Raw genomic sequence first — 27,257 nt, 5'->3', positions numbered from 1 at the left:
TAACTGTGTGTATATGTAAGCATTTAAACACTGCAGAGAGTAGAATTAACAGTAACAGTATTGTAGAAATTCATTTCACCGAAACAATAACGTGGCGCACAGTGTGACGCATGCACCAGTTTATTGTATTTCCAGACTTGCTTTCGGCACAATTTACAGTGCACGCTACTCTGTTTTTTGTCAGACTTGAAATAGCCGAAATACCTTCACACTACGGAACTTCTATGGCTCTTCCGTTCGACAATCTCTCCGGCGTTGGAACCATCATCTGTTTTCTCTTCGGTCACGCTCGGTTGATTTTTCTAGTCGGCACACTCATTTCCTCCATTACCCGCTGGCTCCATTACCCGCTGGCTGCTTCCCAAACAAACACACGTGCGGCTTGGCACTTGTGCTGTACGTAATAAGTCACGCGACGTGACGCTGCGGCTGTGATTGGTTCGGCTCTGCGCTACTTAATTTGGATTGGCTGACCTTTTTTTTTTTTTTTTTTTTTTTTTTTAAGAGGACAAGAGCGGCGAGGTCTATCGCGATAGCTTAATTTCTCTATCGAGTAAAAGTTATATCGCGATACATATCGTTATCGTTCTATCGCCCAGCTCTTATATAAATGTTATACATGTTTAGTTTTAAAGGACACCTTCCTGCCTTTACTGTCATTCATGAGCAGTAGCCTATTAGTTTTCTTCTAACATCCAGAAGTCTGCATGATGTGTTTCATAGTTTCTAACAAGCCTTTGACAGTTAAATATAACATGCCCGAAACCCCCCCCCCCCCCCCCCCCCAAAAAAACAAAAACAAAACAACAATCACACAAATGATATGTTAGCCTCATTTAATTTTAGTTAAGTAAACTCAAAAAATTCTAACAGATACCTGGTGCTTAGAATACAGTTGAATAACTATTAAAAAACAGATGATGTAATATTTATGTACAGGTTGGAGAAGGTTGTACGGGGTTTGAAGAATCACTGACTGTTTTTAAATCACTGCTTAAAACTTATTTTGTTAATTCCCTTTTGCTGTGTTATGCTTATTACACTGCTTTGAGAAGATGCAGTGTATTCATGTAATTTTCTGGTAATGAGTAACTTCTGATTTCTATCTCACCAGTAACGGTCATGTAAATGTTCTCCATGTGAGGTGTTTTGTGACCTAGAAATGTTGCTTGTCGCGTCCTCCAGGTGACCGATGAGAAGCTGAAGAAAATGTGGATTACAGTTGATGCTCAATCTCACCAGAAAGATGATGTGAAGAGAGAAACGGTTTACTGCCTGGACGATGACAATGAGACAGAGGTGCAAAAGGACGACATCATCCAAGGTATGGAGGACCATTTCAAACAGAGTTTAGTTTTGCGTTTTCCCACTACCGTACTTTCCGCACTATAAGGCGCACTTAAAATCCTTTAAATTTCTCAAAAATTGACAGTGCACCTTATAATCTGGTGTGCATTATGTATGAATTCTGGTTGTGCTTACTGACAGACGGACTCTGAGCTCAGGTGATCATTTAAGTTCACTTTTTTCTGCTCCCAGGTTTTCGTTATGGAAGTGACATTGTTCCCTTCTCCAAGGTCGATCAAGAACAGATGAAGTACAAGCACGATGGGAAGTGCTTCGCTGTGCTGGGATTCACCAAACAGAGCACGGTAGTTTACTTTTCTGTGAAGACACAGATCAATTTGGGGTTGCAACAGGAGGGGCATCCAGGGAAAAATGCAAACATGCAGTGCTTTGGCAACCCCGAGTGAGTAAAACTGAAAGTAGCTTTATTGTCTAAGGCTGAGGCTGTTTTTGTTTCTGTTCTTTCAGATACGTCGTAATCAGTTTATGGGTTCTCAAATCATCAAAATCTTTGCTGCGAGGGATGATGAGGTAAGAATGGAGATAAATGCTACACGGCTGTTGAATACATGTTGATACTGACATGTATTGTCAACTTTGTGCTGCGTGAGCAGCACGCAGGAGTGGCTCTGTCGGCTCTTATCCGCGCGCTGAATGAACTCCAGATGGTGGCTATTGTACGTTACGCTTTTAACCGCATCAGCAACCCTCAGGTGGGCGCAGCGTTCCCCTGTATCAAGCAGGACTCTGAGGTGAAGAGCCGCTTTCCTTTATGTATATATTCACTAAATTTGTGGCTATTAGCACAGGGCTAACGATGCTTCTCTCACCCTTTGTAGTGCCTGATGTACATCCAGCTGCCGTTCATGGAAGACCTCAGGCAGTTCACGTTTCCTTCTCTTGAAAACAAAAAGTTTACTCCATCAGGTACCGTTTCTCTATTTTAGGGGATAGGGCTGGGCCATATCATACCGTTCACGGTAATACCGGTATAATGTTGGGCAATGATAAGAAAATGAAATATCGCAATAGAATATGGGTAAAACGCGCATGCGCAGTGCCTTTGTTTTCATACGCACATGGAGGAAAAAGCGTGCCGGCGACGGAGAATGAGAAGAGCGAAAGTGGATCGTTGAATGAAACAGATGAACCAGAATTGGTTTGTAAAAATGCTGCAACTTCAGTGGTGTGGAACTGGTTTAGCTTTCGTCTGTCAGATACAGAACAAAGCACTATTTTTGGTAGAGCATGCTAGCGGGCCGTCGTTATCACCGTGTTTTTTGGAAAATACGGCACACTTAAAATCAATCCTTTGATTTTTCTGAAAATCGACAGTGCCCCTTATAATCCCGTGTGCCTTATGTATGAATTCTGGTTGTGTTTACTGACCTCGAAACGATTTTATGTACACGGCGCTCGAAAATCTGTCAAATGTTTTAGTACGACTTTGCTAAGCTACGAAGCCGCACTGGTTGATGGATTGTCGGAGCATTACGGCTACCATAGTCAGGAGCCTCGCGGAGTGAGCTTCAACATAATATTACCGTATTGTGTATGTATAACCTCTTTTTAAGTTTTGTGGATATTATACATGGTTATGCTGAGGATATGTCGGCCAGTTTCAACTGGAAATGCCTTTTGGTTAAACTGATTTTGATGGGGTCGACAAAGTTGCTTGTGAGAAGGCCTTCACTGTCAAAAATATTCGCTAGTCTTAAGTTTCCCTACTGAACAACCATGTGTCCCCCCCCCCCTCCAAAAAAAAAATTATATTTAAAGGTCGAGTGAATCTGCTGTTTAATTATACTTTTTTGGCTGTGAGTTTTGCCAAGATCGTCTTACTCTGCAAGTACATTTGAAGTTTTGCAAATTACTCTGCTTTAAATATTATGTATCGGTAAAAACAGAAATGATGAACTTTTGTCTATTTTGAAAGCAAGATGTCTCTAATATCACTGAAAAACAGCCTCAGTGTGCAGGCTTAATGTTTCTGCAGAAGAGATAAAGTGTTCTTTCAGTTCAAGCCAACGTTTTAGTGCATAAGCATAAATCACTGTACACAAACATCTGAAAAAAGTCATGGTTTATATTGGCACAGATTCAGAATTGCTGGTCTAATAACTGTGGCCCCACAGTTCTATGATATCGACTTCATTCGACTTGCACTGTATAGTGTAAATGAGATTAAGATGTAACCTTGAATGAGCCGTCATTGTCGTGTGATTGCTGTAGATGCTCAGCTGTCTGCTGTGGACTCTTTGATTGACTCCATGATGTTGGTAGAAGAAGATGAGAACGGAGAACAAAGAGACTTGTTCAAGCCCCATCGCATTCCCAACCCTGCCTTCCAGAGGCACTTCCAGGTACTGCAGTCCAGATTGCAATAAAGAGATTTAGTGTGGTCTCCTTTTACTTCTGAGTAGAGGCAGATTGCAACTTTTTTTGAAGAAGATGTGGAGTGTTATTTCAGCTTAGACGAAAAAGCTTTCATCTGTCTGACTACAGCTCAACAAGCTAGTAATTGACTATTATTTAGCCAGAATTGCTTCCTGCTCAGTCTCTGTTTGGCTCACCTCTCCTACCATCATTTTAGTGTCTGCACCATCGGGCAGTAAGCCCCGGTACCCCTCTTCCTCCGATAGAGCCATGGCTGAAAGCTGCTCTTGATCGTCCTGAGGTTATTACAGAACGCTGCCAGGATCCACTTGACGTGCTGAAGAGGAAATTTCCTCTCATTGAAGTGGAGAAGAAAAAGAAGCTTAAAACTAGTGCTCAGATTTTTGGCAAAGAGTAAGTTTAGCTTCTGTGACGTGGTGCGTCATGGACAATAATGCATATTGGAAAGGATTATATGATTTATGCTGTTTCATTTCACAGTAGTCTGTTGCAAGATTCATTTATATTTACTGGTTATAAAAATGTTAAAACAACAACAAAAAAAGCAGGATTGACTTTCAAGATATTAACAAGCTGCCATTTTTCATTTGAAGGTCAGAGGAGTCCGAGGCAAAGAAAGTAAAAGAAGATGAAGCAGAGGAGTATAACTTGGCCGACATTGCTGAAGGCTCTGTTACCTCGGTGAGAATCAGGGGGAGGGCTGGACGACTTAATAATCCTAGGAGATGGGCCCGCTGTGGTTGTGCTGCAGCTAGCCTCCTCCCCTATGAATATTTTTTCAATCTACATACAAAGGAACGAAAAAAGGAGACAAATAACAGAAATTAAGTCACACCTGCTCCACTTTGTCCACCATATGTCCCTCCCGCTGGTGCACTTCGCCCCTTTCATGCTTGCTTTTATGCAAGCTCGGTCCTTCCTGTTTGTCTGTCCTATCAGGTACTTAAATGGCTCTTCTTCCATCCTTCCAAAAAACATGCTGTCTTTTGAGATGTGGCAGTATTTTCTGTTGGTGGATGGGCATTTTGATGATAAAGCTCACTGAACCATTATAGGGAGGAAAATTAGTTTAAGATAAAGTTGTCACATGAATATATTTCCAACACATTGTTCCAGCAGATTGTGTAAAGGCTACAGGGCCTCTTTTATCCAGGATCCAGTTGATCTCTATTATAAGAGAGGCTGAAAATTTCTTCTACAGCATGGATGAATTAAGTCTTTGGATCTTCTTGATCACATGATAACAGCATCAAGATAGTGGCTTAACAGTTAAACTTAAGTATTTCTGAACATATAAAATGCACAAAATGTTCAATTTTGCCCTCTCGTGGAGTGGTGAAGTATCCTGAAAACACCTGGATCCACATGGATGGATATGACAGAAGTTATTCAGATATTCTCGTCAACAAACAAGCAGCAGGACATCATGCAGTGTCCTTGATGGAGATAACTATTATCTGTTCTGGATAATCATCAATTTTTTTAACTGACACGTTTTAAAACTTCCATTTCATTCCCTAACCAGGTGGGAAGTGTTGACCCAGCTCGAGACTTCCGCGCTTTGATCAAACAGAAAATTCTTCCGTTCGGAGAAGGTGAGCTCCAGAATTTATTTATTGATTTATTTATTTTTTTCCTGCCTGTACTATAAACTGTAATCACTCATGTACAGCCCCTGTAATTATGTTTATCTCTTTGTTTGGTTGCGGTGACCCTTATGTCCTTCCAGTCTGCCAGCAGCTGACTCACAGGATAGAGCAGTTGCTAAGCAACAAGAACACACAGTACTACATGAAAAGCATCACCTGTATCCAGGCTTTCAGAGAGCAATCCGTTAAGGTAAATAAACATTCACATTGCTCTTCCTTTGGAGGAGCGAATGATGATGCGGTGTTTGCTGTTGGTTTGGCGTTTTTAGGATTATGAGCCTTAATAAGATTATGACTCTGTTTCTTTTCTTGAACACACAATTATTTGCTTATGTGTCTGTATGTAGATTAGAGTTTTTTCAAGACTGTTAAACGGAATTTAAATGTTTTATCTTTCGTACTCAGCTGGGAAATGCTGAACACTACAATAGCTACCTTCAGTCCCTGAAAGGAAGCATCCCAAACAGAGGACTAGAGGTGTTCTGGGAACTGCTCGTTCAAGGTATGATACGCCATTTTAATTAGAGCTGTGGTGTTTCTCCCAACTTCGCAATATCTAACCAAGTCAAGAACACTCAGAAGGAAGTAGGTCCAATCAAGAGATGCCTTCATGAATGGAAAAACGGAGGGTTTACAACTTGGTTTTGTCTTCTTATGCTCAAGAAGAGGATGGCCAAATTAGACTTTGTCAGGAAGCACCTAACAGTGCCTGCAGAGTTCTTTGGACAGATGAAAACAAGATTAATTTGTACCACAACGAGGGACAGGTCATACCACATCATCTGTCAAACATAGTGGAGGCAGTCTTATGCCGGTGGTCACTTGTTGATTGAGGATGCGATTGCTGATAGAAACAGAGTGATCAGTTCATTATCTCTGCTCAGATCCTGTCAAATGCTGAAAACTGATTGAAGAGCAAATTGCAAAAAAAGCAAACTGCAAAAGCAACCCAAGTTTCCCAAGGGAAAGAAATGGGATAAGTCTACAATGGCCACATCAGTCACCATGTCAGTCACTCATTAAAGCAGATTTTCGTTATTAAATACAAAACTGAAACCAGACAGACCAACAAAAAAGCAGCAACTGAAGGTTGTTGAGGTGAAGGTGTAGCAGATCATCTCAAGGGAGGAAATATAGCATTTAGTGATGTCCAAAGCTTCTAGACTTCAATCTATTGGCTTTAAAGGATTTTCAGTATTGAAAACAATCCTTATATTTAAAATTATGTTAGTAAACCAGGTAGTTTTGATTTTTTTTGAGTTAGTTTTAGAATCGAGGGCCTGTATATTTAAATAATTGCAATTCCTAAACTGTTAATTCATAAAAACTAGGAAAATTGTTTAAAGAAACATTGCAAACCCTAAAATATTCTGATGAAAATGGTGATTTTTTCATTTTATTTTTTTGCGGGGAGAAAAAAAAGTTTTGCCTCAAATTCAGGCAGTTTGTATCTAACATTGAGTTTGATCAACAGATGGTTTAACGCTGATCAGCAAGGATGAGGTGGAAGGAAGCTCGGTCTCCAAAGCCGAAGCTAATCAGGTGACTTTAATTTGAATTTGGTACACGTATGAATTTGAGATGATCTTTAGTCTCTTTCTTTGACTGAAACTGTTTTTTTTTTTTTTTCTCAGTTTCTGGTTGCTGAGGAGAAGAAAGAGGAGGCAGCTCCTGCACCAGTTGAAGATACTGGAGATGTTGATGACTTGGTAAGCGTGCAGTTTTTATTTCTGACATTTCTTTATTTTTATTTAAATACGTGTTTATGTAACTGTTGTGACTCGAATGGTGTTAAAACCATTTCCTGTGTATCTACATGGGGCGTGTGTGATGTGTTGAGCTCTCAGATATAAACTCTTAGAGGTTGCATGTTTTTTGTTTTTTTTCCTCTCTGTGCAGCTGGATATGATGTAAAGAGAAAAAAAGATGGAAGAGGAGTGTTTGCGGTGGACTCCAGAGAAATTAAAAGAATGCACGCTCTCAGTCCAGCCAGACCAAACCAGTTCAGCCGTCCATTGTTCCTTCACTCCCACTTGGAGTCCTGCCATACTTTGTAACTCTGCACTTAATGGATCAACTGTGGTTTACACATGCTGTCTAAAAGTACTTCACTTTAGAAATTACAAAAAATATTCCGCATACTTCAGGCAAAGGCTTTCTGTGTTCTGTTTGAGATTTTAAAAATTACTGCAGTTCTTGTGAGTCTTAAGGTGGTACTTATGTAGTAATTATGGCTACAGTATGCACTGAAAAATAAAGAAACCCTTATAGACTTTACAGAAGACAGAAATGCAGTGCCCAACAAACTGACAGTTTATTATGAAAAATCATTAAAAGCCTTATGGTTGATTAAGAGCGCATGACTTGCATTATATTTTTGTGTATGAAAATACTGATCAATCTTCTGACAAGATGTAGCAAAGCACAATGCTGTGACATCATTTGCAAATTATACAGTGCATAGCAAACTAAACCAGTTTTGTGTTTAAAGCATAGACTGTATAAAAAAAAAAAAGAGAACGTTGCCACCATAATGCCAACCTTTGGTTTGTGGATCACCATGTTGAATCCTTGACTTTAGCACTTTGGAGCCAGAAGTGACCATATTTGGAAAAAAGGGTGAAACATGTGAGAAACTCTTGGAGAAAAAACCCTTTTTCTGAGGTGGGAATGCCAATTTAATTAGGGCCATGAGTATGCTGACAATGGTTCAAAATGGAAAAGGTTTTGTCCCACTTATCCATATACACTATATACCAAAGGTATTCACTCGTCTACCTTCACATGCATATGAACTTGAGTGACATCCCATTCTTAATGGTTTATTATTGTCAGCCTACCCTGGGCACCTGTAACAACTTCAACTCTTCTGGGAAGGTTTAGGAGTGTGTTTATGTGAAGTTTCGACCATTCTTCTAGAAGCACATTTGTGAGGTCAGGCACTGATGTTGGACGAGAAGGTTTGGCCCACAGCTCACGAGTTTTTCCACACCAAACGCGCTTATCCATGTCTTTATGAACCTTACTTTGTGCACTGCGAACAGGTGTTCCCTAAACTGTTTCTACAACATTGGGAGCATGAAATTGTCCAAAATATCTTGTGTTTTGTGTTGAGGCATTAAAAGGGTAAGGGGCAAAGCCCCACTCCTGAAAAACAACCCTGACACTTTGTGTTGTGCTTGGAAACCTTCTTCATGAAGCTCTCTGTAGACTGTTATTGGGCTAATCTGAAGGTTACATGAAGTCTTTAGCAATTGACTCTGCAGGAAGTTTGTGACCTCTGCATGCTATGACCCTCAGCAGCTGTTAATCCTGCTCTGTGACTTTATGTAGCCTACCACTTCATGGCTGGGTCCCTGTCATCACTTTGCTATAATACGACTAACAGTTGACTATGAAATATTTAGTAGCGAGGAAATTTCATAACTGGATTTGTTGCACAGGTGACATCCTATCACGGTACCACACTGAAATTCACTGATGTCCTGAGAGTTTTCTTTCATAAAAGTTTGCAGAAACAGTCTGCATATGGAGGTGCTTGATATTATACACCTGTGGCCATGGAAGTGATTGAAACACCTGAATGCAATGATTTGGATGGGTGAGTGAATACTTTTGGTAATATAGTGTATATTAAAAAAAATCTAGTCCCACTTAAATTGAGTTACACAAGGCAAAGTGTAATTTATGGTCCTGTAAATGTGTCCGTCTGTGTACACGTTTCTTTTCCACCCACCCCAGACACACTCCGGTGCAGGCCTCCCAACATTCTGACTGCACGTGTCTAGAAGCAGATGATGCAAGCGTGTGCCGAATGTTGATTCATTGACAAGAGGGCCAGAATAGAGCAGGGACTGCTAGCGGAAGAATACAACATGAAAAGCACAGACATTGGACACTTTTCATTGTTTTTAAACACTAATTTTCACTTCAGCTCTTTGTATGTTATAAAGTTGCTCTTCTCCACGGCTGTCTGATGTACCAACAGCAGCACAAGCTAGAGTGACCCACAGACTGCTGTACCACATATTTTGCACACTGCCTCCATCTGGCAACAGGCAGACAGGCCATCCTTGGATTGCTACCGGACAGTGAACGCACCACCGTTGCGGGACCATAAATTCTGCTTGAGCTGCAGCTGCCAATGAATTACTTTAACCACTGACAGAACAAGGAAGCACCTAGAGACCCTCAGTTGTATGGCACATGGCTTCACTTTTCAAACATAGTGGGTGCCTGTGTTTCTTTTATATACTGTCTATGGGTTAAAGAAGAAATCTAGTTTATTTCAACCTTGTGTATTCCCCAATCAGTTTGGCCATTGCAGCTCTACAAGCTTCAAGAGGAAACAAGCGCGAGCTCCTGAGGTTATCCAGACAATGTAGTCTTTTAACTTTTGCTTTTGATTCTGACCTAAGCTTAGAATTTAGCTGCCTGGAGTGGACCTGTTGCTAATTGCATCTGCATCCAAAAATGAAAGTGTTGGGATGATTTTCTACAAATTGCTAAAACAAAATCCTGTCAAAGTTTTGTTTTAATTTAAATTTTAGTACACATGTGAGGTGTTAAACAAAGTGGAGGATGAAGTTGGCTCTTGGCTCTGCATGGTCTCAAAGATGGAGAATATCCTCAGAGATATCTGAGATATCCTCAGAGGGTAAAATCAAGGACTGCACTATGACCCAGTATAAAGCTGCAGAGAGCACAGTCTTGTTTCACTGTAGGATGCTTTCCTCAATAGAGCCACAACAGCCACATTAATGTAAAATACTATCAGGTTGAAATAAATTTTAATTATCCTTGAAAATGCTGGATTAACAGCTGTAGCACCAGTATTGGCTCACAGGAGCATTCTCTCTCTAACACACCCACTGGATGAAACGATCAAACATACCGGACCTTAAAAAATCTGAGAATTTTTCTGCTTTAAAGATGGCGTGCTGGTCCCCCATAGCCAGCTTTGTCAGGACTTCTTGATCAACATCACTTCCTGTGGCAATCACCGTGGAGACCACCTCGTAACGACGCATGGCACTGATCGCTTCGTCCAGGTTGTCGCTGTTAGTGACACCATCTGTAATGAAAACGAATGAAATCTCTGCATTGGGCCTCGTTTGCCGGGCGCTTCCTCTAACCAGGATGTTGTTGATGGCATGTATGATGCCGGGCGCCACGCTTGAAGAAGAATCTAGATACTGTAAAGCTGTTAAACTGTTAACAATCTGGACAGGGTCATGTGTTAGAGAGAAAGCCACCCGATTCTCTGACTCCTTGCCAAACTCCATCAGTGCCAGACGGGCTCGCTCTCGATCGGTCCTGGTCCTGGCCAGTACCAGCCTGTCTGCAACCTTCTGAACAAATTCACGAACAAGGAGGAAGTTTCTCTCCCCGAGACGCTCTGAACCATCCAATAGAAATACCAAATCCACAGGCCTCGCAACACAAGGTGCTGAGTCAAGTTCTGAAACGAAACAAAAAAGAGCAATCACTTCCTGAAGTGCGTTTCATCATAAACCAATCATATAACTATGAATAAAACCCACCACTTGTACAGGGGAGATCAGGGCACTTAATGACTGGATCTGGTGAGAAATCATAGGTTAGACAAACACACAAGGACTAGTACTGTCAGGCTGCTGAGATTATTGGTACAGGCTTACCAGGACAGAGGACAGTTTCCATCTTTTCTAAGAATTCATCAGCCACCAAATCGCTGTAGCGCCTCATCTCAGTAGCCCGATCCTTCTTGTTGCATGCGATTGACACCAGAGTCTCGCTGTCATGTCTGGTGTCAAACATGTCCCCTATCCCGATGGCATTCACCACCACAGCGGGGTCGTTGCAGAGGTATGTGAGCTGATTGTCGTCGTCTCGGGGGTCAAAGCGGCCGTCTGTGACCACGACGACGGACACTTTGGATCGGGCTCTCTTGCTGTCCCTGATGAGGTTATCATAGGCGTACTTCAGAGCAGAGGGGGTGAAGGTGCCCCCAGCAATCCACCTCAGATTCTTCACTGCAGTTTTGAATGCAGTCATGGAGTTTATGTTTGGGTCATCGAGACGAATGCTCTCAAAGGTCCCGTTGTGACTGTATTGTACAACTCCAACTCTTGTGCCTAGGAGATACACACATCTTTAATCAGTCTAAAAGTCAAACTTTTACATTTATTATTTCTGTAAATCTTTTTGGAAAAGCATCACAGATAAATCTGTTAGGGGTTACTCGGTAACACCGATGCATTTACAGCAGCACGGCGGTTGCAGGCTTTACTCCAATCATAATTTATAATGTCAGCAAGTGACAAGTGGCTCTGTAGTCTTAACAAGTAAAACATCCCTGGATGAATCACAGTTGTAATATTATTCATTTTCTCTTGTTGGGTATTTAGCAACTTGCTCAAAAAACAACAACAAACTGTTGTTTTGGTGTTGTGTTCTCAGCATGAATATTAATCAACCATTTTTATGTAGCACGATTTGAAATACTTTAGTCTGTAGTTGTTTCTGCAGAGTCACAGTGTTACTGAAGATTGGTGTGTATTTTAATTTCTTTTGGGTAAATCTGTAGAACGATTGCTTGCTTGACGTTACCTGTTGTTGATGTAGGTTCGGGCGCCATAGATCCCAGCCTGTTGATGGTGTTGATAACAAAGTTCTTCTCCAGGGTAAAGTTTGTCAGCCCGACACTCTCTGAGCTATCAATTACAAACACGATGTCCATAGCTCCACAGTGCTTCTCGCAGTCTGAGAGACAAACAACAAGAAGACCATCAGCGCGTTTAAACACCACATTTATGAAGCTGTGTTTGAGTGCTTATACTTTCTTACCGCAGCAACCACACGTCTCTCTGATGTAGCTCATGACATCACATTCCTGCAGTGACATGTGTGCAGATTAAAGTAATACACTGAAGTGAGTAAAGGAATTCTTGCATTAAAATACATCAGTCTTTTTAAAATTTTACTCACAGTGAGCCCAGGATCGCCTGCTGGTCCTGGATCCCCCTACACACACACACACACACACACACACACACACACACACACACACACACACCACAGAACAATGCACCTGGATCTCAAACTTGCATGCATGGTCAGCTCATTATCTGTGTGGCTGTAGCTTACATCAGGTCCACGTTCTCCTCTAGGCCCTCTTTCTCCTGGCGGCCCCGACTGGCCTGGTTCACCCTAGATACAAACATTTTTACAGTCAATGAAACCTAAATGACTCACAAAACACTGAAAGCTGTGCAAAAACACTGTTGTTAAGGCACAGTACACCCATGCAGCTGGTGTCATGTGATCCTGTGGGACTGCTGTGGTCTGATCATTTGTAATGTGTTTGAACAGGAAACAGCACCTGGTAAAATATCCAGCAGCATAAATGGCATTGTTCTTTGGCCTAATTCATACATATTTTTTATTTACCTTGCCATATTTTACAACTGTCACTGTGAGGCAAAGACAAAGTGATATGCTCACACTCCAGAGACTAAATTCAACCTCATTTATTTGTTTTTTAACACTTAACCTCAAATGACTTGCAGCCGTGCACTGCAGATATTTTCAGTTTCGTCAGCTACGTTTTTGCCTCCATTACAACACAACAGAGGTGGATAATGCTTAGTTTAAGGTGGAAAAAAATCCCCAGCAACATCTATTTCCAGAAACACCGAGCTTTCTATTCTGATTGGTTAAGGTAGAATAATAACGGTCCATGCAAACAGAATTCAGAATGAACTATTGGTTTCGGGGAGGTGGAATGAAACTTTTCATTAAAAAAATTAAAAAGAAGGAAAAAATGACCAAATAAATGTTTTCACCTGATTACTTTCTGCCCGTGTTATTTCTGTGCATCGTTTTAATATAATGTAATTTGCGAAAACATACTCGTGGTAATTGGGTCATTTTGTGTGATTGTAGAGAGCAAAAACAGCTTGAGCTGATTTGGATTTGTTGAAAATCAGGTCAAGGTCACACTAAATGTGAAAATCTATAAACCTTGCCCTTCTGGGGTTGTTGGACACTCTAAGTGCTCTTGTCTCTTTTAGTTTTAATAAGGAATTGCTCTATATTGGCTTTCTGTTTATCATATTCCCAGATGCTTTTCATTTTCTTTGTTTTTGTATCTTCAGTACCTCATTCACTTATTGGTGAGCAGAGATGGGCAGTAACACGTTAATCTGATTACTTTTTTCAAGTAACGAGTAAAGTAAGGGATTACTATTGCAAAACGGTAATTAGATTACCGTTACTTTCCCGTAGGAACGCTGCGTTACTGCGTTACTAAAACCGTGATTTGTTTGCGAGAATGTCTCATGACAGTGATGTAAGCAAGTGCGACGTTCATGACAACAGCTGTGTGCAGATCAACAATGGATCATATATCGAGTGCAGAGAGAGTATGAGCGTGCATGCAGCGTTTAAAGCGTGGAAGTACTGACCTTAGTTTGAGTTTGATTCCATAAAAAGTGACAAAAACATTAGTGTCCGTTGTGCGTGGGGAGAAAACTTCTCTTTACAACGAAAAAAAACCCCTAAACAAGCACCGAGTGCACTATGACGTAATGGGAAATTCACAGAGAAACTCGTGGATTCTTCAACTGATCGGTGCAGCACACCTGCACCAGGGTAAACCTCCGCCTACCCCACTCCTGCTTTACAGGTGAAAATAGAGCAACAGGACCGCTAGTCTTTGATGTTATTTATTTTCTGCTGTGTTTTACTTGCATCTATTTGAAAGACTGAGTGTAAACACAAAAAAACATTTTATTTTATGTGCTGGAATGTGCAGAAAATAGGTTTAAATGTTAAACTAATTTCTTCCAGTCAGAGAATGGTGCATATAATTTAATTTTTGCTTGATGCATAAAGTTAAAAGATTAAAACTGATAAAACAAGTTTTAAAAAAAGAGACTTTTCCATTTGATTACATTTTGTATGATGGATTATGTAGAAAAAGTAGAATTGGGCTGAAAGATCTATCGCTTTATCACCTCTTCAGGTTGTAAATCGTGTTTTTAAAAAGTAACTAAGTAAGTAATTAATTACTTTTGAAAATAAGTAATCAGTAAAGTAACGGGATTACTTTTTTTGGGAAGTAATCAGTAATTAGTTACTGATTACTTTTTTCAAGCAACTTGACCAACACTGTTGGTGAGTTTAAATTTATTAGTTCCCTTTGTGATCCTCCTCTGTTCCCCGAGTCTTTCCTCTGTGGTTGTTTCCAGCTTGTGTTGCATATGAGTCTGCATGTTTAGCTGCTTCCTGTCTTAATTTGGTTGTCTTGTGTGTTTTGTGCTCTGTATCTAGTTTAAATTCCCTGCCTCGCTATCCCTGATTTGTTCCGATTGTGTCTTCCAACTGTTTTCTAAGTCTACTCTTGCCCCTTTGTCGTGCTGTCACACAGTGCTGTGTGCTTCGCTGCTCTGTGTTGGCTGTCATAACCATCTGTAGGCTCACATTCTCCAAGAGGTGAGAAGACAATTTTTGGGATGTGTGGACCAACTTTCAGGTATTTTTTGCAGCAGAACAGCATGGACAACAGGAAATTTAAAGTTTGCACATGAATTTAATCAAGGATCTCGTTGGCTTGTTTGCTGACTTAAAGCCTCTGTGGACAACAGTGTAGGCAGCGGATAAGGCCAAGTCTCTCTGTCCTGTCCTGTTTATGAGTGCAAACATCTATAAAAGTAAAACTGTACATCATCAGTGGTTTAACAATCGCATCTTACAGGCGCTCCTGGTTGCCCTTTATTTCCAGATTCTCCTTTGGCGCCACAGTCACCTCTGCTCCCTCTGGGTCCTCTCCTACCTGGTGCACCCCTGTCTCCCTTTAAATATCAGAGTTGCTTTAGCCTCAAGAAGAAACATCTTGAGACATGCAGGTCATTTTATGAGGTAAAAAGAAAGCTGTTACAGGCGGTCCCCTTGATCCAGGATAGCTGAAACCTTGCCTTCCTCTGTCACCCTTTAGAAGAAAAACAACGTGGATGAGAGTAAATTATTTACTGATAATCATGAACAGAAATGCTCAGACTTTCTTTTTACCTTTGGTCCAAGTGGCCCAATGTCTCCCCTTGGTCCTGAATCTCCAGGATCTCCCGTCGTGCCCTGCAGCCACAGAAGATAAAATTCAAATAAAAAAAGAATCTACTTGAAAAAGCAGAAAATGATGATTAGATTAGATTAGATGAAACTTTATTAATCCCTCGGGTGGCTTCCTCCGGGAAATTCAGTAACAATGATGATGACAATGATGATAAAGTTATAAAGGAACAAACATTTCGTCCAGGGGCGCCTAGTTCTCCTGGCTGACCCCTCGGTCCCGGTAGTCCCAGGTCCCCCTGTCAGAGAGAGAAAATAACAGACAGCCCTTTTTACTGGACTCGACCTTGACTCCAGCCCACACAGGCACATGCAGGATGAGTTTCACTGATGTGGATTTGGCAGTTTCAAGCTAATCATTTCAAATTACTGTATAGTTTCTGATATTTTCATCTGGAAAATAAGTGTTTTTATGATGAAGGCATGGCTCCAGTGTTGAATGTCTAATGAAGGCATGCCAGGTTCTTGGGAAGCCTCTGAGTCATTGCTCATCAAAAATCCACCCACAGCGTGATCTCCTCACCTTAGCGCCCTTGAGTCCATTTTCCCCAGGCCGACCTCTGCTTCCCTCCGGGCCTCGTTCTCCCTCACAAAATAAATGAATGTGTCAGAATTCATACCAAACCATTAATTACTTCCCAATATATACAAGACACAACAGTAACAGGGAGGTAATACTTCTGGCTCAGGGAAATGTCTGAGGAATTTTTCTGAGATGACCGACTGAAAGACAGAACTGTGTTATAGTAGTTGGGATTTCACTATTTCAGTTCCTCAGAATTAAAAACCACAAGCACACTTCAGACTTTCTTCCTCAAAGTTCTTTCTTAATTCATCTTTCTTAAAAGGTCAAAGGAAGCCAGTGTTTCACAGTATTTCAAACCAGCAGCTAAAATGGTGCAATTTTGCTTAAAAATAAGCGGAAAATGAAATGCCATTCATACAATAAGACAATTCATTAAAAAAAACAATGACAAAAGCTTACCTTTTTCCCTTTTGGCCCAGTGTTTCCTTGTGATCCCTTTATTCCCGGGTTTCCTCTCCTCCCCTATGAATATTTATTTAGTAAATTTCTTTTAACTATTTTCCAAATGGGGATTTTTTTTTCCAAGTAAAAACACGAGTCAAATACCTCTTCGCCTTTTGCCCCAGGTGAACCCTTTCTCCCCTGCAAGTGTCAACAGTTTAATTTGAGAGTTGGTTTTGTAACATCAGTTTAGTGCACATGTAAAAAAATCATAAAATAAAATAAATTCAGGGCTGTACCGGACTCCCTCTTTGTCCAGGCTGTCCTGGATTTCCTTGGTTTCCTCTTTCACCCTAAAAAGCAGACATTCAGTTTTAAAGTAAAGAAAAATCTTTGTTGTGCGCTCAGTATTTTTTCCACTTGTTTTTTTAATTTGAAGGTTACCTTCAGACCTGGATTACCCTTAGGGCCTGGGGGGCCTGGCTTTCCAGGAAGGCCTGTGTCACCCTAAACAAATGCAAAAACAATCAAAAAGAAAAGCCACAAAAAATACATAACTGGACATAATGTAACATTATTAATAACTGAGCTTCAGTGAACTCTAAAAAAATGGTAAATGGCCTGTATTTGTATAGCGCTTTACTAGTCCCTAAGGAAGTGTCTTGCCCAAGGACACGACGACCGAGACTGTCGGAGGCGGGGCTCGAACCGGCAACCTTCCGATTACAAGACGAACTGCCAACTCTTGAGCCACGATAATAAAATAAGTTTATAAGGAAAAAAATGGTCATGTCTGATTGTCTAGTCATTGATTCTGTAGTTGAGTGAGCATGGGCAAAGATACAGTCCCAATCAAAAATCTAAGACTTTAAAAATGCCAAAATATCATATTTTGCATGGTTGGATCTTAACAAGGTTCCAAGTGGAGTTTCAACATGTAACAAAAAGAAATGGGAGCGAGACAGAACATTTTTTGAGCATGCAATTTATTGAAAACAACGCTTAAACTGTTTTACAGCTGATCAAAAATGTATAACTACATGCCATTCAAAGGCCAAATCTGTGCAAAAATGTGGATTCATTGTCATTTTCTGTCAGGTAGTCACACTGTCATGACGTTCTGATGGCAAAAAAAATGTTCCCTTTTTGAATGTGGTCGGGATGTTGAACTGCCAGGGGTGCACATAAGTGGTCCGCAGGTGCGCATGCGTGGTCAAAATAAAAGACACGCACCAGATAAGAAGTTGCAACGCGCATTTGCGTACATAAGATTTTCTGGAAGAGGACAGACATTTGTTTAGAACTCTTAAAGATGTCGAAGAAGCAAGCTCCTTTAAGCAATTACTTTGGTGTTCCTACACCTCCAAACAAATGTCAGAAGGAGTCAGAACCGCAAAAGAAGCACGTATTCTTGGAAAAGTGGTTGCAGGAAATGAGCTGGCTTCAAACAGCTCACTTATGTGCACCCCTGGAACTGCATAAGCAGGATCTCTTGCAGCACGCCATCGCTGCTGAGGTGGGGCGCAGTAAGACTGTCATTTGGAATTTCTTAAATGACTCCTAGCGTTATGGAACAAAAAAGTCAAAAAGTGGAAGACCCAAAGAAATTTCACCAGCACTGAGCTGGAGGATCCAATTGCCTGCCTGTAAAGACACTGGACAGTCCTTGAACCAAATTAAGGCCGTTACTGGTCCTGACTGGAGCCCCATAAACATCAGAATGTAACCTTGATGGTTCTGACGGTTTCCAAACTTACTGGCATGACAAGCAGATCCAACCTGAGATGTTTTCTACGCGCCACAGTGGAGGGGGCGCATTAATGGTCTGGGGTGCTTTTTCCTTCAGTGGAACAATGGAGCTTCAGGAGGTGCAGGGGTGTCAAACGGTTGCTGGCTATGTCCAGATGTTGCAGAGAGCAACATTGTCTGTGTGGTAACAGCTGGGTTTTCCAACAGGACAACGTTAGGGTACACAGTGCCTGCAGGTTACAGTGGTTTTTTGTTTGTTTGTTTGTTTTTTTGAGGTGTGGTCCTAAACTGATCAGGCAGTTTAAACATTGTTTTCAATAAATTGTATGCTCAAATTTTTTTCCGGCTCATCCCCATTTCTTTTTGTTGCATGCTGAAGCTCTACTTGGAACCTTGTTAAGATCCAACCATGCAAATTATGATTGCTTTCTTTTTTAGGTCATTTTTCAAGTGGTCTTAAACTTTTGATCGAGACTGGATGTCTGCACACAGCCCAAATATTTAGTCTGAGCTGTGCTTTGGCTACATTCATGACGCATAATTACGGAAATCATCAGTACCAACATTTACATCTGCATGAGCTGTACATGTTGAATGTACTGACAGAATAAACACAAATATGTCAAGAAAAAAAATGTCGAAAAAATGTCTGCCGAGCTGCTGCAGCCGTCAGCTATGTCAGATGATTTAATTATGAAAAAAAGAGCATTTCCTCTTTGTATTTATGTGCTGTCATTTCACTGCATAACATATGTTATGTTTGCATGGCTGGAAAAGGGAGGGGGTTCCTGTTTATGAATACAGCACGATGAAGGTGCTAACATGTCAGCACACTGTTTGGTGGCACATGTTAGGCCACATGTTAACTGCTATTCAGACTAATGTTCAGCTTCTCTGTGATATGCATGTCCAGATTAGGAGTTCTGGAATTTGTGACATTTGTTTTAATATTCATGCCGATGCCCAATTTAGAATCACCCATTAACCAAACACGCATGTCTCTGGACTGTTCTTGTTGTGAGGTGAAAGCGCTAACCACTACACCACGTGCCACGCAATACAGACAAGTATTTTTAAGATCAATTTAAAAAAAAGACAAAAACCTAATTATAGCTTTTTTAAAAAATCCTTTAAGAAGACAAACTGAAAGATTTGGATTTTTGCTTCCGTTGTGACAGGCATATTTTAAAATGCACCCACAAATCAATGCACATCTCAGTGTCACAGAAGTGCCTTAACTAATGAGAGCTGTTAAACTCTAATTCACTGGCTGAAGCTGCTCTCACGTTCCCTCATTCGTCTTGAACACGACAGTGTTTTTGGTGGAGGGCTTTTCTGTTTATACTTCAATTAACGGTCAGACAGCCCACATAAGCCTAATCTATCAATTTTGAGGCAAACGTGTTGCCACAGAAAGGCAATACATAATATCATAATCTAAAGCTCTTATTAGCACAACAGCAAGAGGCTGCACTACCAAGCAAATTCAACATACCATGGATATCTTTCAGTCATTAATCTGGCTAAGCAGTCACACAAAGTCCTTATCAACAGGATAAGTTCAGTCAGGTTTTTCCAATCTAGCTGTGGGCATGTTCCCATGAAAGTGGTGGTGTTGATAGGTCTGCTAGGAGCAGAGGAGTACTTTTTCAAAGGAAGACAAAATCTAATAATAAAAGATATGAAAAGGTTAAACACGCAAAACAGGCAAAAAGAAATGCAGCTGCTGCTGGGCAAAATTTTGCAGTATGAGCGTAACAGGAAACAGGGGCACATCTACAGAGCAGCAGTGGGTGTGTGTGTGTGTGTGTGTATGGGGGGCAACAAATTTAATATGACATGATAAAGGAGACTCTCTCTTTCCTTCACAAAACCTTTGTCAACCTCAAGGTAAAGCAGTTATTAAAAGGAGTTTATATTATCTATCTGACTACAGTCCAGACCTGCAGAAGATAAAGGAGACGTGTGGCGATTTAGAGATCTCCAAACAGCTGGTCTTTAAATATTTTTCTCTGACCTTTCTTGGTGCTTGTACCTTTTGGCAATCAGAGCACATTTTGACTGTTTAATAAACAGTCAAAATGTTATGAATCACGGTATCTGTGAATCATCTATGAATGTGTTGCTGTAGCACCAGCACCACATAGGCAGAAAAGTGGTCTTGAAGTAAATATTGACCCTCACACAGACCAAAAGAAAATACATATTAAACCTTGCCCAACTAAAAATAATAGTAGTTGGTTCACTTGACAGAACTTACTGTTTTAACCCGACAGGCCAGCCTGTGCAGGCATTTGGTGTTTAATCCTAGAAGATCACATCGTTCAGCTGTTCTGACACCTGTTAAAGCTAAAGAAATATTAGAAATGGTTCTTTAAGGCTCTGCTGTGCCACCTTTAAGAAGCACACTGAAAATTTCACGCTGTTTTCTAGTGACAGTACTTTCCTTTCATATATCTGGTGGCATGGTGGTTAGCACTTTTGGCGCATAGCAAGAAGGTCCTGAGTTCAATTCAATTCAGCTAAGTTCAATTGTGATCTGCTAAGATTAAACACCAAATGCCTGCACAAGCTGGCATGTCAGGTTAAAACAGTAAGTTCTGTTAAGTGAACCAACTACTAGTATTTTAGATAGACAAGGTTTAATATGTATTTTTGTTTGGTCTTTGTGAGGGTCAATCTTTACTACAAGACCACTTTTCTGAAAAGGTTGGGCTTGTTATTATCAGGTGAATGTGATAACCACTACAGTACGGAAATGACTTCACTAGAATCCATCTAATTACTGTGAATACTTCACTCTAGACTCAAGTGCTGAAATTACCAACTGACCACATACCAAAATGCAATCGTGTGAATATATTTTTTTGTTCACTCTAAATAACACTCTGTCTCTTTCAGTATGAACCGAAATGATTAGATTATTGTGATTTAATTCAAACCTTTTCTCCTTTGTCACCTAATAGTCCAGTTTCACCAGCATCTCCTGGGTAGCCATCTGGTCCCTATTAGAGACAAATAAAAAGTGTCTCAGTGGTTCATTTAACCAGAAATGCTAACAATACTAGAAAAAGTCAATGTTAAAGAGAATCAGTGAAATACATGCAGCTGTATGGCTGATATAAGTTGTTAAAATGAAACAAAGACATACAAATAAATATTAAATGCTCGACTTACCTTGTCACCTGGATCACCTTTACAACCGGGAGCTCCAATTCGTCCAATTTTCCCCTGAAGATTTCAAAGGAGCATTCATATAATATCAGTATATTTATAATCAGATTACCATTACAGTAAAAATCTCACCGTAAACACTCACCTTTTGCCCATCAGTTCCATTCTTGCCAGTCGAACCGGCAACACCCTTTAGCGAAGAGATAAAATGAACTTCAGTGCATAAACGCTCTTAATTTTGGATGTTGCGGTGCACGAAGATGAAGCATTAAACTGTTTTTTTTTTTTTTTTTTTACCTTTGCTCCAGTTAATCCAATTTCCCCCTGTTGAGATAAAACAGACCCATTAGTCACCCAAAACACTTCCTTCAGTTTAATAAATGAACAGAAATGAGAAATATAAGGATTTTAACTCTTACCTTGTCACCCTTTAAACCAGCCTCTCCCTACGGAAAAGCACAAAAGGACACATTAATGAGATTAAAAATACATCGTGTAATTTTAATTAAATCAGTTAAATAATTTAATTAATTATAATGAAATAAAATCATCAACGAGTTGGGCTCAGCAAACCTTTGGACCAGGTCGTCCAATTGGACCTTCAATGCCAGGATCACCCTGAAATGTAACAAATATATAACTCAGTAAATAACAATGCACTTTTTAAAATATATTTAGGTTTCTAGACGTAAATTCTAGGTACCTGTCTTCCTCTTTCACCCTTTGGCCCTAGAGGGCCTCTGTCTCCTTTTGTGCCCTATAAAGATCCAGAGACATACGCATTTCAAAAGATGAATCATTGGCACGAGCAATAATAAAAATTATTGACTTTAATTCAGTTTTTAAGTCTCACTTTTGGACCTGAGGGACCTCTTAGTCCAGGGCGCCCAGGACTCTCGAAACATCTTGGTTTGTAACACTGTGAGATGGAAGAGAAAAACAAAACAATATTAAAAGACTGAAGCCTTTTAAATACCAGAATTGTTTAAAGGAAGCTATTCTGCTAATTTCCAACTTCATTGTTTCAGTCTTGGACTTATAGCAGCTTTGCATGAGTGACTGAAACAAGCCTTTTTAGCTCCTTCCCCCTTCCCTTTGTGGCAGTTTTATTCTGATTGGTTGTCTTTGGTAAAGAGAGTATTTGAAAGGCAAGTGGGCGGGGGGAACATATCCTCTCTTTGACTTCACAAACAGCCAACAGTACAAAAAATGTGTGAAACTGACAGGGTTGGATCCTGAGCTTGTGGCTAATAGGGATTACTTGCACATACACTCATTATGTGGAACTTAACATAATGAGTAAACTTCTTACCTGTAAATATGCTTGGTATTTCTGCAAAAAAAAAGAGAAAAAAGACAGCAGTCAGTGAGAGTCACCTGACACAACATTTTAAGGCTAAAAGATGTCAGCTCACCATTGCTTTTACGATACGATCAATGGTTTTAGTGCTTAGTCTTGGTTTCCCATCAACGATTTCCACCGCTATGTAGTCGTCACGGAACAGCTCATACGGAGAGTTCGCTATCTCCCTCATTCCAAATTCATCGATCTCCTTGGACGCTGCTACTGAGAAAATCTGGATCCCTTGATCCCGGGCCTTTTCCGCCATCACCTTGATCCCTGAACATGGATTTCCTGTCACGTAGCCATCAGTGATGACCACAGCGAAGAGAACCGCCTTCGTCTCTGTGTAATGTTGGGTCATCTGGTGAGTCATGTTTTTGAGGGCACAGTCGATGTAAGTGCCTTTGCCCAGGTATCGGATCGAAGCGAGATTCCTGATGAAGTTCTCTCTGGTTGTGAGCTGGCTGAAGACCACCTGCTTCTGGGAGAAGTGCAGCCCACCTATGGACCAAGTGATCTGGATATGGCCCCTGTACTCCTCATCAGCCAGCCTCTCGGCAAAGATCTTTGTGAATTCTCTGATACTCTCCACCAGGCTGCCAGGTGGGGGCTCCTGCAATGCGATGGTTTCTGAGGTGTCAATAGTGAAGTACACCCTGATGGGACAGTCGATTATACCTGCTGGAGGAGAAGACAGCTGTTACTTTTAATTAGAAAAATAATGAAATTGTTTTTAGATGCTGAAATGCATCACTTTCACCCTAATTATTTAATACTTGAAACATCATAATAAAAAGCAGCAAATTAATCTGTGTAGTTTGTGTCCTGGGCTGGTTGATTTTGCCAGGTTACACAGATAGAATGAAAATGATGAAAAATGTGAGGACTATAAGACATTTATGTGTTGTGCTGCAGAGATCTAACTACTACATGCTAAATAGATAGCACAGGCCTCTCAGATTCAAATTTTGCTGACCGGACGTCGTGTTTTTCTTTTTTAAGTCTATAAATGTAAATCGTGGTCACTGTGCAAAAATGACTGAAGCTATTTTTTGAAAAGGGACATGAGGGGAAATAACTGGTCAATCATCTGGCTTAGTTTTTGTTTGTTTGTGTTTTTTAGCTGAGCACAGCAAACCAAGATTGTTTAAGATTGTGCAGTCTTGCAGAGGAAAACACATGTTCGCTAAAACGTGTAGAAATTAAAGAGCACATAGGAGCTGGAGCCTTTGCTTCAGGTTATAGAACCATCTTAATATAACCACCTTATTAGAACCACCTTAAGTAGCAATAGCTTGAAGTAATGATTTTTGGTATGATTTTATCAGTCTCTCACATCATCGTCGACAAAATTTGGCCGCTTATCTTTACAGCATTGCCTTTACTGAGGTTTGCAGGCATTTCCTTCTGCACAGCTTGTTTCTACCAGAGCATTTCAATCAGATTAAGGTCTAGACATTAACTGTACCATTGCAACAGCTCCATTCTTTGGTTTTCTCAGCCATTCTGTTGCAAATTTACTGCTGTGCTTCCTTTAGCTGAGCTTTAGCTGCATGCTGTCACACAGGTATCCTCACATTTGACTCTAGATTACTTTGGTATACAGAGGATCCAAATACTTTCACAGCTGAATCAATTAAAGTCAAAAAAAAAAAAAAATTACCATTATTTTAACCCAGAAAGAAATTAAGGGAACCTTCACCTTCACAGCCTTCAGGTCTTGGTGTGGGTTCAGGCAAGAGTGGAGGTACCGTTGGCTCTGGACTGTCACCTCGCCCCGGTATTGGTCTGGGTCCTCGAGGTGTAAGTTGAAGGTTTACAGTTTGGACCAGCAATACAAAGACAAACCCTGAAAGCATTGTCATTTTTTTCTGAAAAGAAAAGAAACAAAAAAGAAAAACCCAAACAAGACAAGCAGGGATGAATAAAACTGTTCTTCAGAGATTATTTTTGACTGTAAAGCTGTAACTTAATGCAGGAAATAGCTGTCAAACATGTGAGTGTTCACAGAAGGCGTCTACACAGCGCTTAGGAATGTTTAATGTTGTTTTAAGTCATGTCAGTGAACAACCGCACTGTGTGGAAACAGAAGACAGAAGAATGTTTGAAACTGCATGTTTCATCCCACCTGTTTAATTAAACTGAAATCAGAAGGAGCAGGAAATATTCTGTGGAACTACCATCCCACGAGAGTTACTGTTTGATAAGAGCTGACAAGACGGTGGTGTGTTATTGCTGGTGATAATTTACAATTTTTTTTCTGGAAGTGGAAAATTCCAACAGCATAAACCAACATCAGAAATGACAAATGAATAAAACTCAGCTTAAAACTGCTGGTTAGTGCAACTTCAGTCTGCAGGAGGGGCTTCCAGACTATTTCATGTCAGGAATTTCAAATACAAAAAAACAACAAGATAAAAATCCAACCTGTGGGCGGGGGTGCTGATGTTGATGTTGCACAGAGATGGAATGTAACTTATTTGGTTTAATGCTTCCGCTCTATCACGTCCCAGAGGGCATACTGAACAGTTTTATTCTATTAAAATCATACTGTATTTACACGCTACTTCACATAGCTTGCAAGTACTGAGTTAGGCCCTCTTTTACCTTCAGGACTGACTTAATTCTTCACGGCATGGATTCAACAGGGTGGTAAAAACAATCCACACAAGATTTTGCTCCATATTTAACTGATAGCATCACATCCAAATGCTGCAGCAGGAATAAACTCATCAGACCAGGCAATGTTTTTTACGATCTTCTATCATCCAATTTTGTGCAGGAAAATTCCAGTCAACAGTTTTTTAAACACTCAGATCCTGTCAACAACAACCATGCCATGCTCAAAGTCAACTCTCTTCCCTGTTACCACACTGCACTTGCACTGAAAGCTGCCCAATGCATTCTGAATGCTCCACTTACTTTATTAACATTTCAATGTCAACGTGATCAAAAAAATAAAACAAGTAAAAAGTAAATCAGAAACGCGACTCTCTGGTAGAGCAGTCCTGTTTAATTTTATTAGATTATACATTATACAGATTATACCTAACAAAGTGTCCTGTGCCGATGCTTAATTGTATTGTTAAATCCTTTATTTAAACACATTGTGTGCCTCAAACGTAGCTTGAGGCACACAATGGCAGAAAAGCCACACACAGGCACACAAAAATAAAAATCTATCCACTTTATACACATTTAGAAGTTAAGAAAAAAACATGTGAAGACTGATTTCAGACACAGGCCCAATTATAACCTTTAAAACGTAATTTCATGTTTTATGCAGTTTCTTTTCTTTTCTTTTCAAAATAAACATGCAATATAATATATATAAGCATTTAATGAAAATTAATTTATGTTGTCATGTTAAGTGGAGTACTACAGAGATGGAACACCTTTTTCTTTTCTGAAAGAAGTCAAAAAAAAGTTTTTGTTTTACACCACAGAGAATCTAAATATATTCTAAAATTCACATTAACTGTAGGGGAAAAAAGAGGTAACCAGAAGATTAATTTATACGGTCTATCAGTCGGTATAGCGTGCAGTACAACCCTTTAAATCTCCGGTAAATTTAAAATAAAATGTAGGCTGCTTACCGAGAAGACGGAAAAGAGAAAGTAAACTCCAAGCTGCGATTAGAGACCTACAAGATATTCAAGCAATTTCTACAGATGGTAAACCTGACACACCCGTCTCAGCGGGACTGTTCCCAATAAGAAAACATTAGAGGGGGGATGGAGGGGCAGCTCTGGGTCGTTTGCGAACGAGCGCTAGAGACGCAGGCGTCACTGGAGAAAGAGAGATGTTCAGATGATTGTTTGCTGGCAGCTGGAGATCAGCAAGGTCTCCAGGACAGGTCTGGAGACTTAAGAGGTTTCGAATAAATAGAAAAGGCTGAAATAAGCCATTTATCCACCTGATCAGACGGATTCAATGTAAGAGTCACAGCAGATTCTCTCTAATGGCAGCTTTACAAACACATCAGCTCCCAGTGCTACATATCCTTACATGGAGACAGCTGCTCACACTCACCCCCTCTGTTTATGTTTCAAGGCTATACAGCGTGAGAGATGTCATGCTGGAATTTAAGTGCAGAAGCTTTATTCTTTTTTACCATACTTTCACTTTATCCAGTTATTAGATCAGACTGTTGAAAGGAAAATCAAATGATGAGTGTTTTCTGCCTCCAGCCTGTCAAAGATGAGGATTGACTGCTTTTCTTACTTTAAAATCAAAGAGACCCTGAATTAAGACAAAGAAAGATGCTGACAATGTGAAAACCGAGCATGCAGCTTACTTTAATTAGCACGTTTTTGTTGTTTGTTTGTTTTTAAAGAAATGTTCCTATTTCCATTTTCTGGGTACATTTTCATGAGGTCTAATTAAAAAAAATGTATATATTTAATATATGGAGGCGTGTTTGCATCCACATATACCTGGTCTTTACCTGTAGTTCAGTGAGAAAGCCAGCATCCACCGGTCCTACTTTGGCAAAACGTCCTACCGTAAGTACACTGAA

General features: G+C 40.3%; 2 protein-coding genes across 3 annotated transcripts in view; one reads left to right on the top strand and one right to left on the bottom strand.

Annotated features, from left to right (window-relative positions):
* LOC146690964 (DNA repair protein Ku80-like) overlaps nucleotides 1-8,532 on the top strand; it is a 14,476-nt gene extending 5,944 nt beyond the window's left edge. The window contains exons 8-21 of the mRNA XM_085434183.1: nucleotides 1,186-1,324; nucleotides 1,540-1,652; nucleotides 1,816-1,878; nucleotides 1,962-2,099; nucleotides 2,187-2,274; nucleotides 3,580-3,710; nucleotides 3,941-4,137; nucleotides 4,338-4,425; nucleotides 5,270-5,339; nucleotides 5,474-5,583; nucleotides 5,799-5,895; nucleotides 6,868-6,935; nucleotides 7,028-7,102; nucleotides 7,293-8,532. Of these exons, the coding sequence (XP_085290309.1) occupies nucleotides 1,186-1,324; nucleotides 1,540-1,652; nucleotides 1,816-1,878; nucleotides 1,962-2,099; nucleotides 2,187-2,274; nucleotides 3,580-3,710; nucleotides 3,941-4,137; nucleotides 4,338-4,425; nucleotides 5,270-5,339; nucleotides 5,474-5,583; nucleotides 5,799-5,895; nucleotides 6,868-6,935; nucleotides 7,028-7,102; nucleotides 7,293-7,307 (1,392 nt within the window). The 3' untranslated portion in view covers nucleotides 7,308-8,532. The remainder of the gene's footprint in view (nucleotides 1-1,185; nucleotides 1,325-1,539; nucleotides 1,653-1,815; nucleotides 1,879-1,961; nucleotides 2,100-2,186; nucleotides 2,275-3,579; nucleotides 3,711-3,940; nucleotides 4,138-4,337; nucleotides 4,426-5,269; nucleotides 5,340-5,473; nucleotides 5,584-5,798; nucleotides 5,896-6,867; nucleotides 6,936-7,027; nucleotides 7,103-7,292) is intronic.
* Nucleotides 7,684-27,257, bottom strand: LOC146690963 (collagen alpha-2(VI) chain-like). Of its 2 annotated transcripts, none has more exons than XM_085434181.1 (28): nucleotides 26,335-27,257; nucleotides 24,441-24,609; nucleotides 22,809-23,419; nucleotides 22,706-22,726; nucleotides 22,247-22,312; nucleotides 22,097-22,150; nucleotides 21,967-22,011; nucleotides 21,813-21,839; nucleotides 21,691-21,717; nucleotides 21,539-21,583; nucleotides 21,397-21,450; nucleotides 21,162-21,224; nucleotides 16,915-16,977; nucleotides 16,770-16,823; nucleotides 16,636-16,671; nucleotides 16,489-16,551; nucleotides 16,027-16,089; nucleotides 15,680-15,742; nucleotides 15,447-15,509; nucleotides 15,316-15,366; nucleotides 15,131-15,229; nucleotides 12,522-12,584; nucleotides 12,363-12,398; nucleotides 12,222-12,267; nucleotides 11,985-12,137; nucleotides 11,054-11,509; nucleotides 10,937-10,975; nucleotides 7,684-10,854 (listed from the first exon to the last, which is right to left on the bottom strand). In XM_085434181.1, exons 2-28 carry the CDS (start codon nucleotides 24,601-24,603, stop codon nucleotides 10,253-10,255), a joined length of 3,126 nt encoding a protein of 1,041 aa, XP_085290307.1. In that variant the 5' UTR covers nucleotides 24,604-24,609; nucleotides 26,335-27,257; the 3' UTR covers nucleotides 7,684-10,252. The 2 variants fall into 2 exon arrangements, with proteins under 2 accessions (XP_085290307.1, XP_085290308.1); XM_085434182.1 differs by having other exon boundaries at nucleotides 22,809-23,416.

The sequence above is a fragment of the Copadichromis virginalis genome, linkage group LG16 (assembly GCF_057382275.1).
Source record: "Copadichromis virginalis isolate Kocher_CV1m ecotype Utaka linkage group LG16, C_Virginalis_male_GT1.1, whole genome shotgun sequence".
NCBI classification, from domain to species: Eukaryota; Metazoa; Chordata; class Actinopteri; order Cichliformes; family Cichlidae; genus Copadichromis; species Copadichromis virginalis.
This window is presented reverse-complemented; position numbering and strand designations above follow the sequence as displayed.

Excerpts from the sequence above, each read along its gene's own strand:
- LOC146690963 (XM_085434181.1), bottom strand. The coding sequence starts at position 24,603 with ATGACAATGCTTTCAGGGTTTGTCTTTGTATTGCTGGTCCAAACTGTA. Across the intron at positions 16,978-21,161 it reads TAGGTGACAAAGGAGAAAAG|GGTGACACAGGCCTTCCTGG; the intron begins GTTTGAATTAAA and ends GCATTTGTTTAG. Across the intron at positions 15,743-16,026 it reads ATGGACTCAAGGGCGCTAAG|GGGGACCTGGGACTACCGGG; the intron begins GTGAGGAGATCA and ends TCTCTCTGACAG.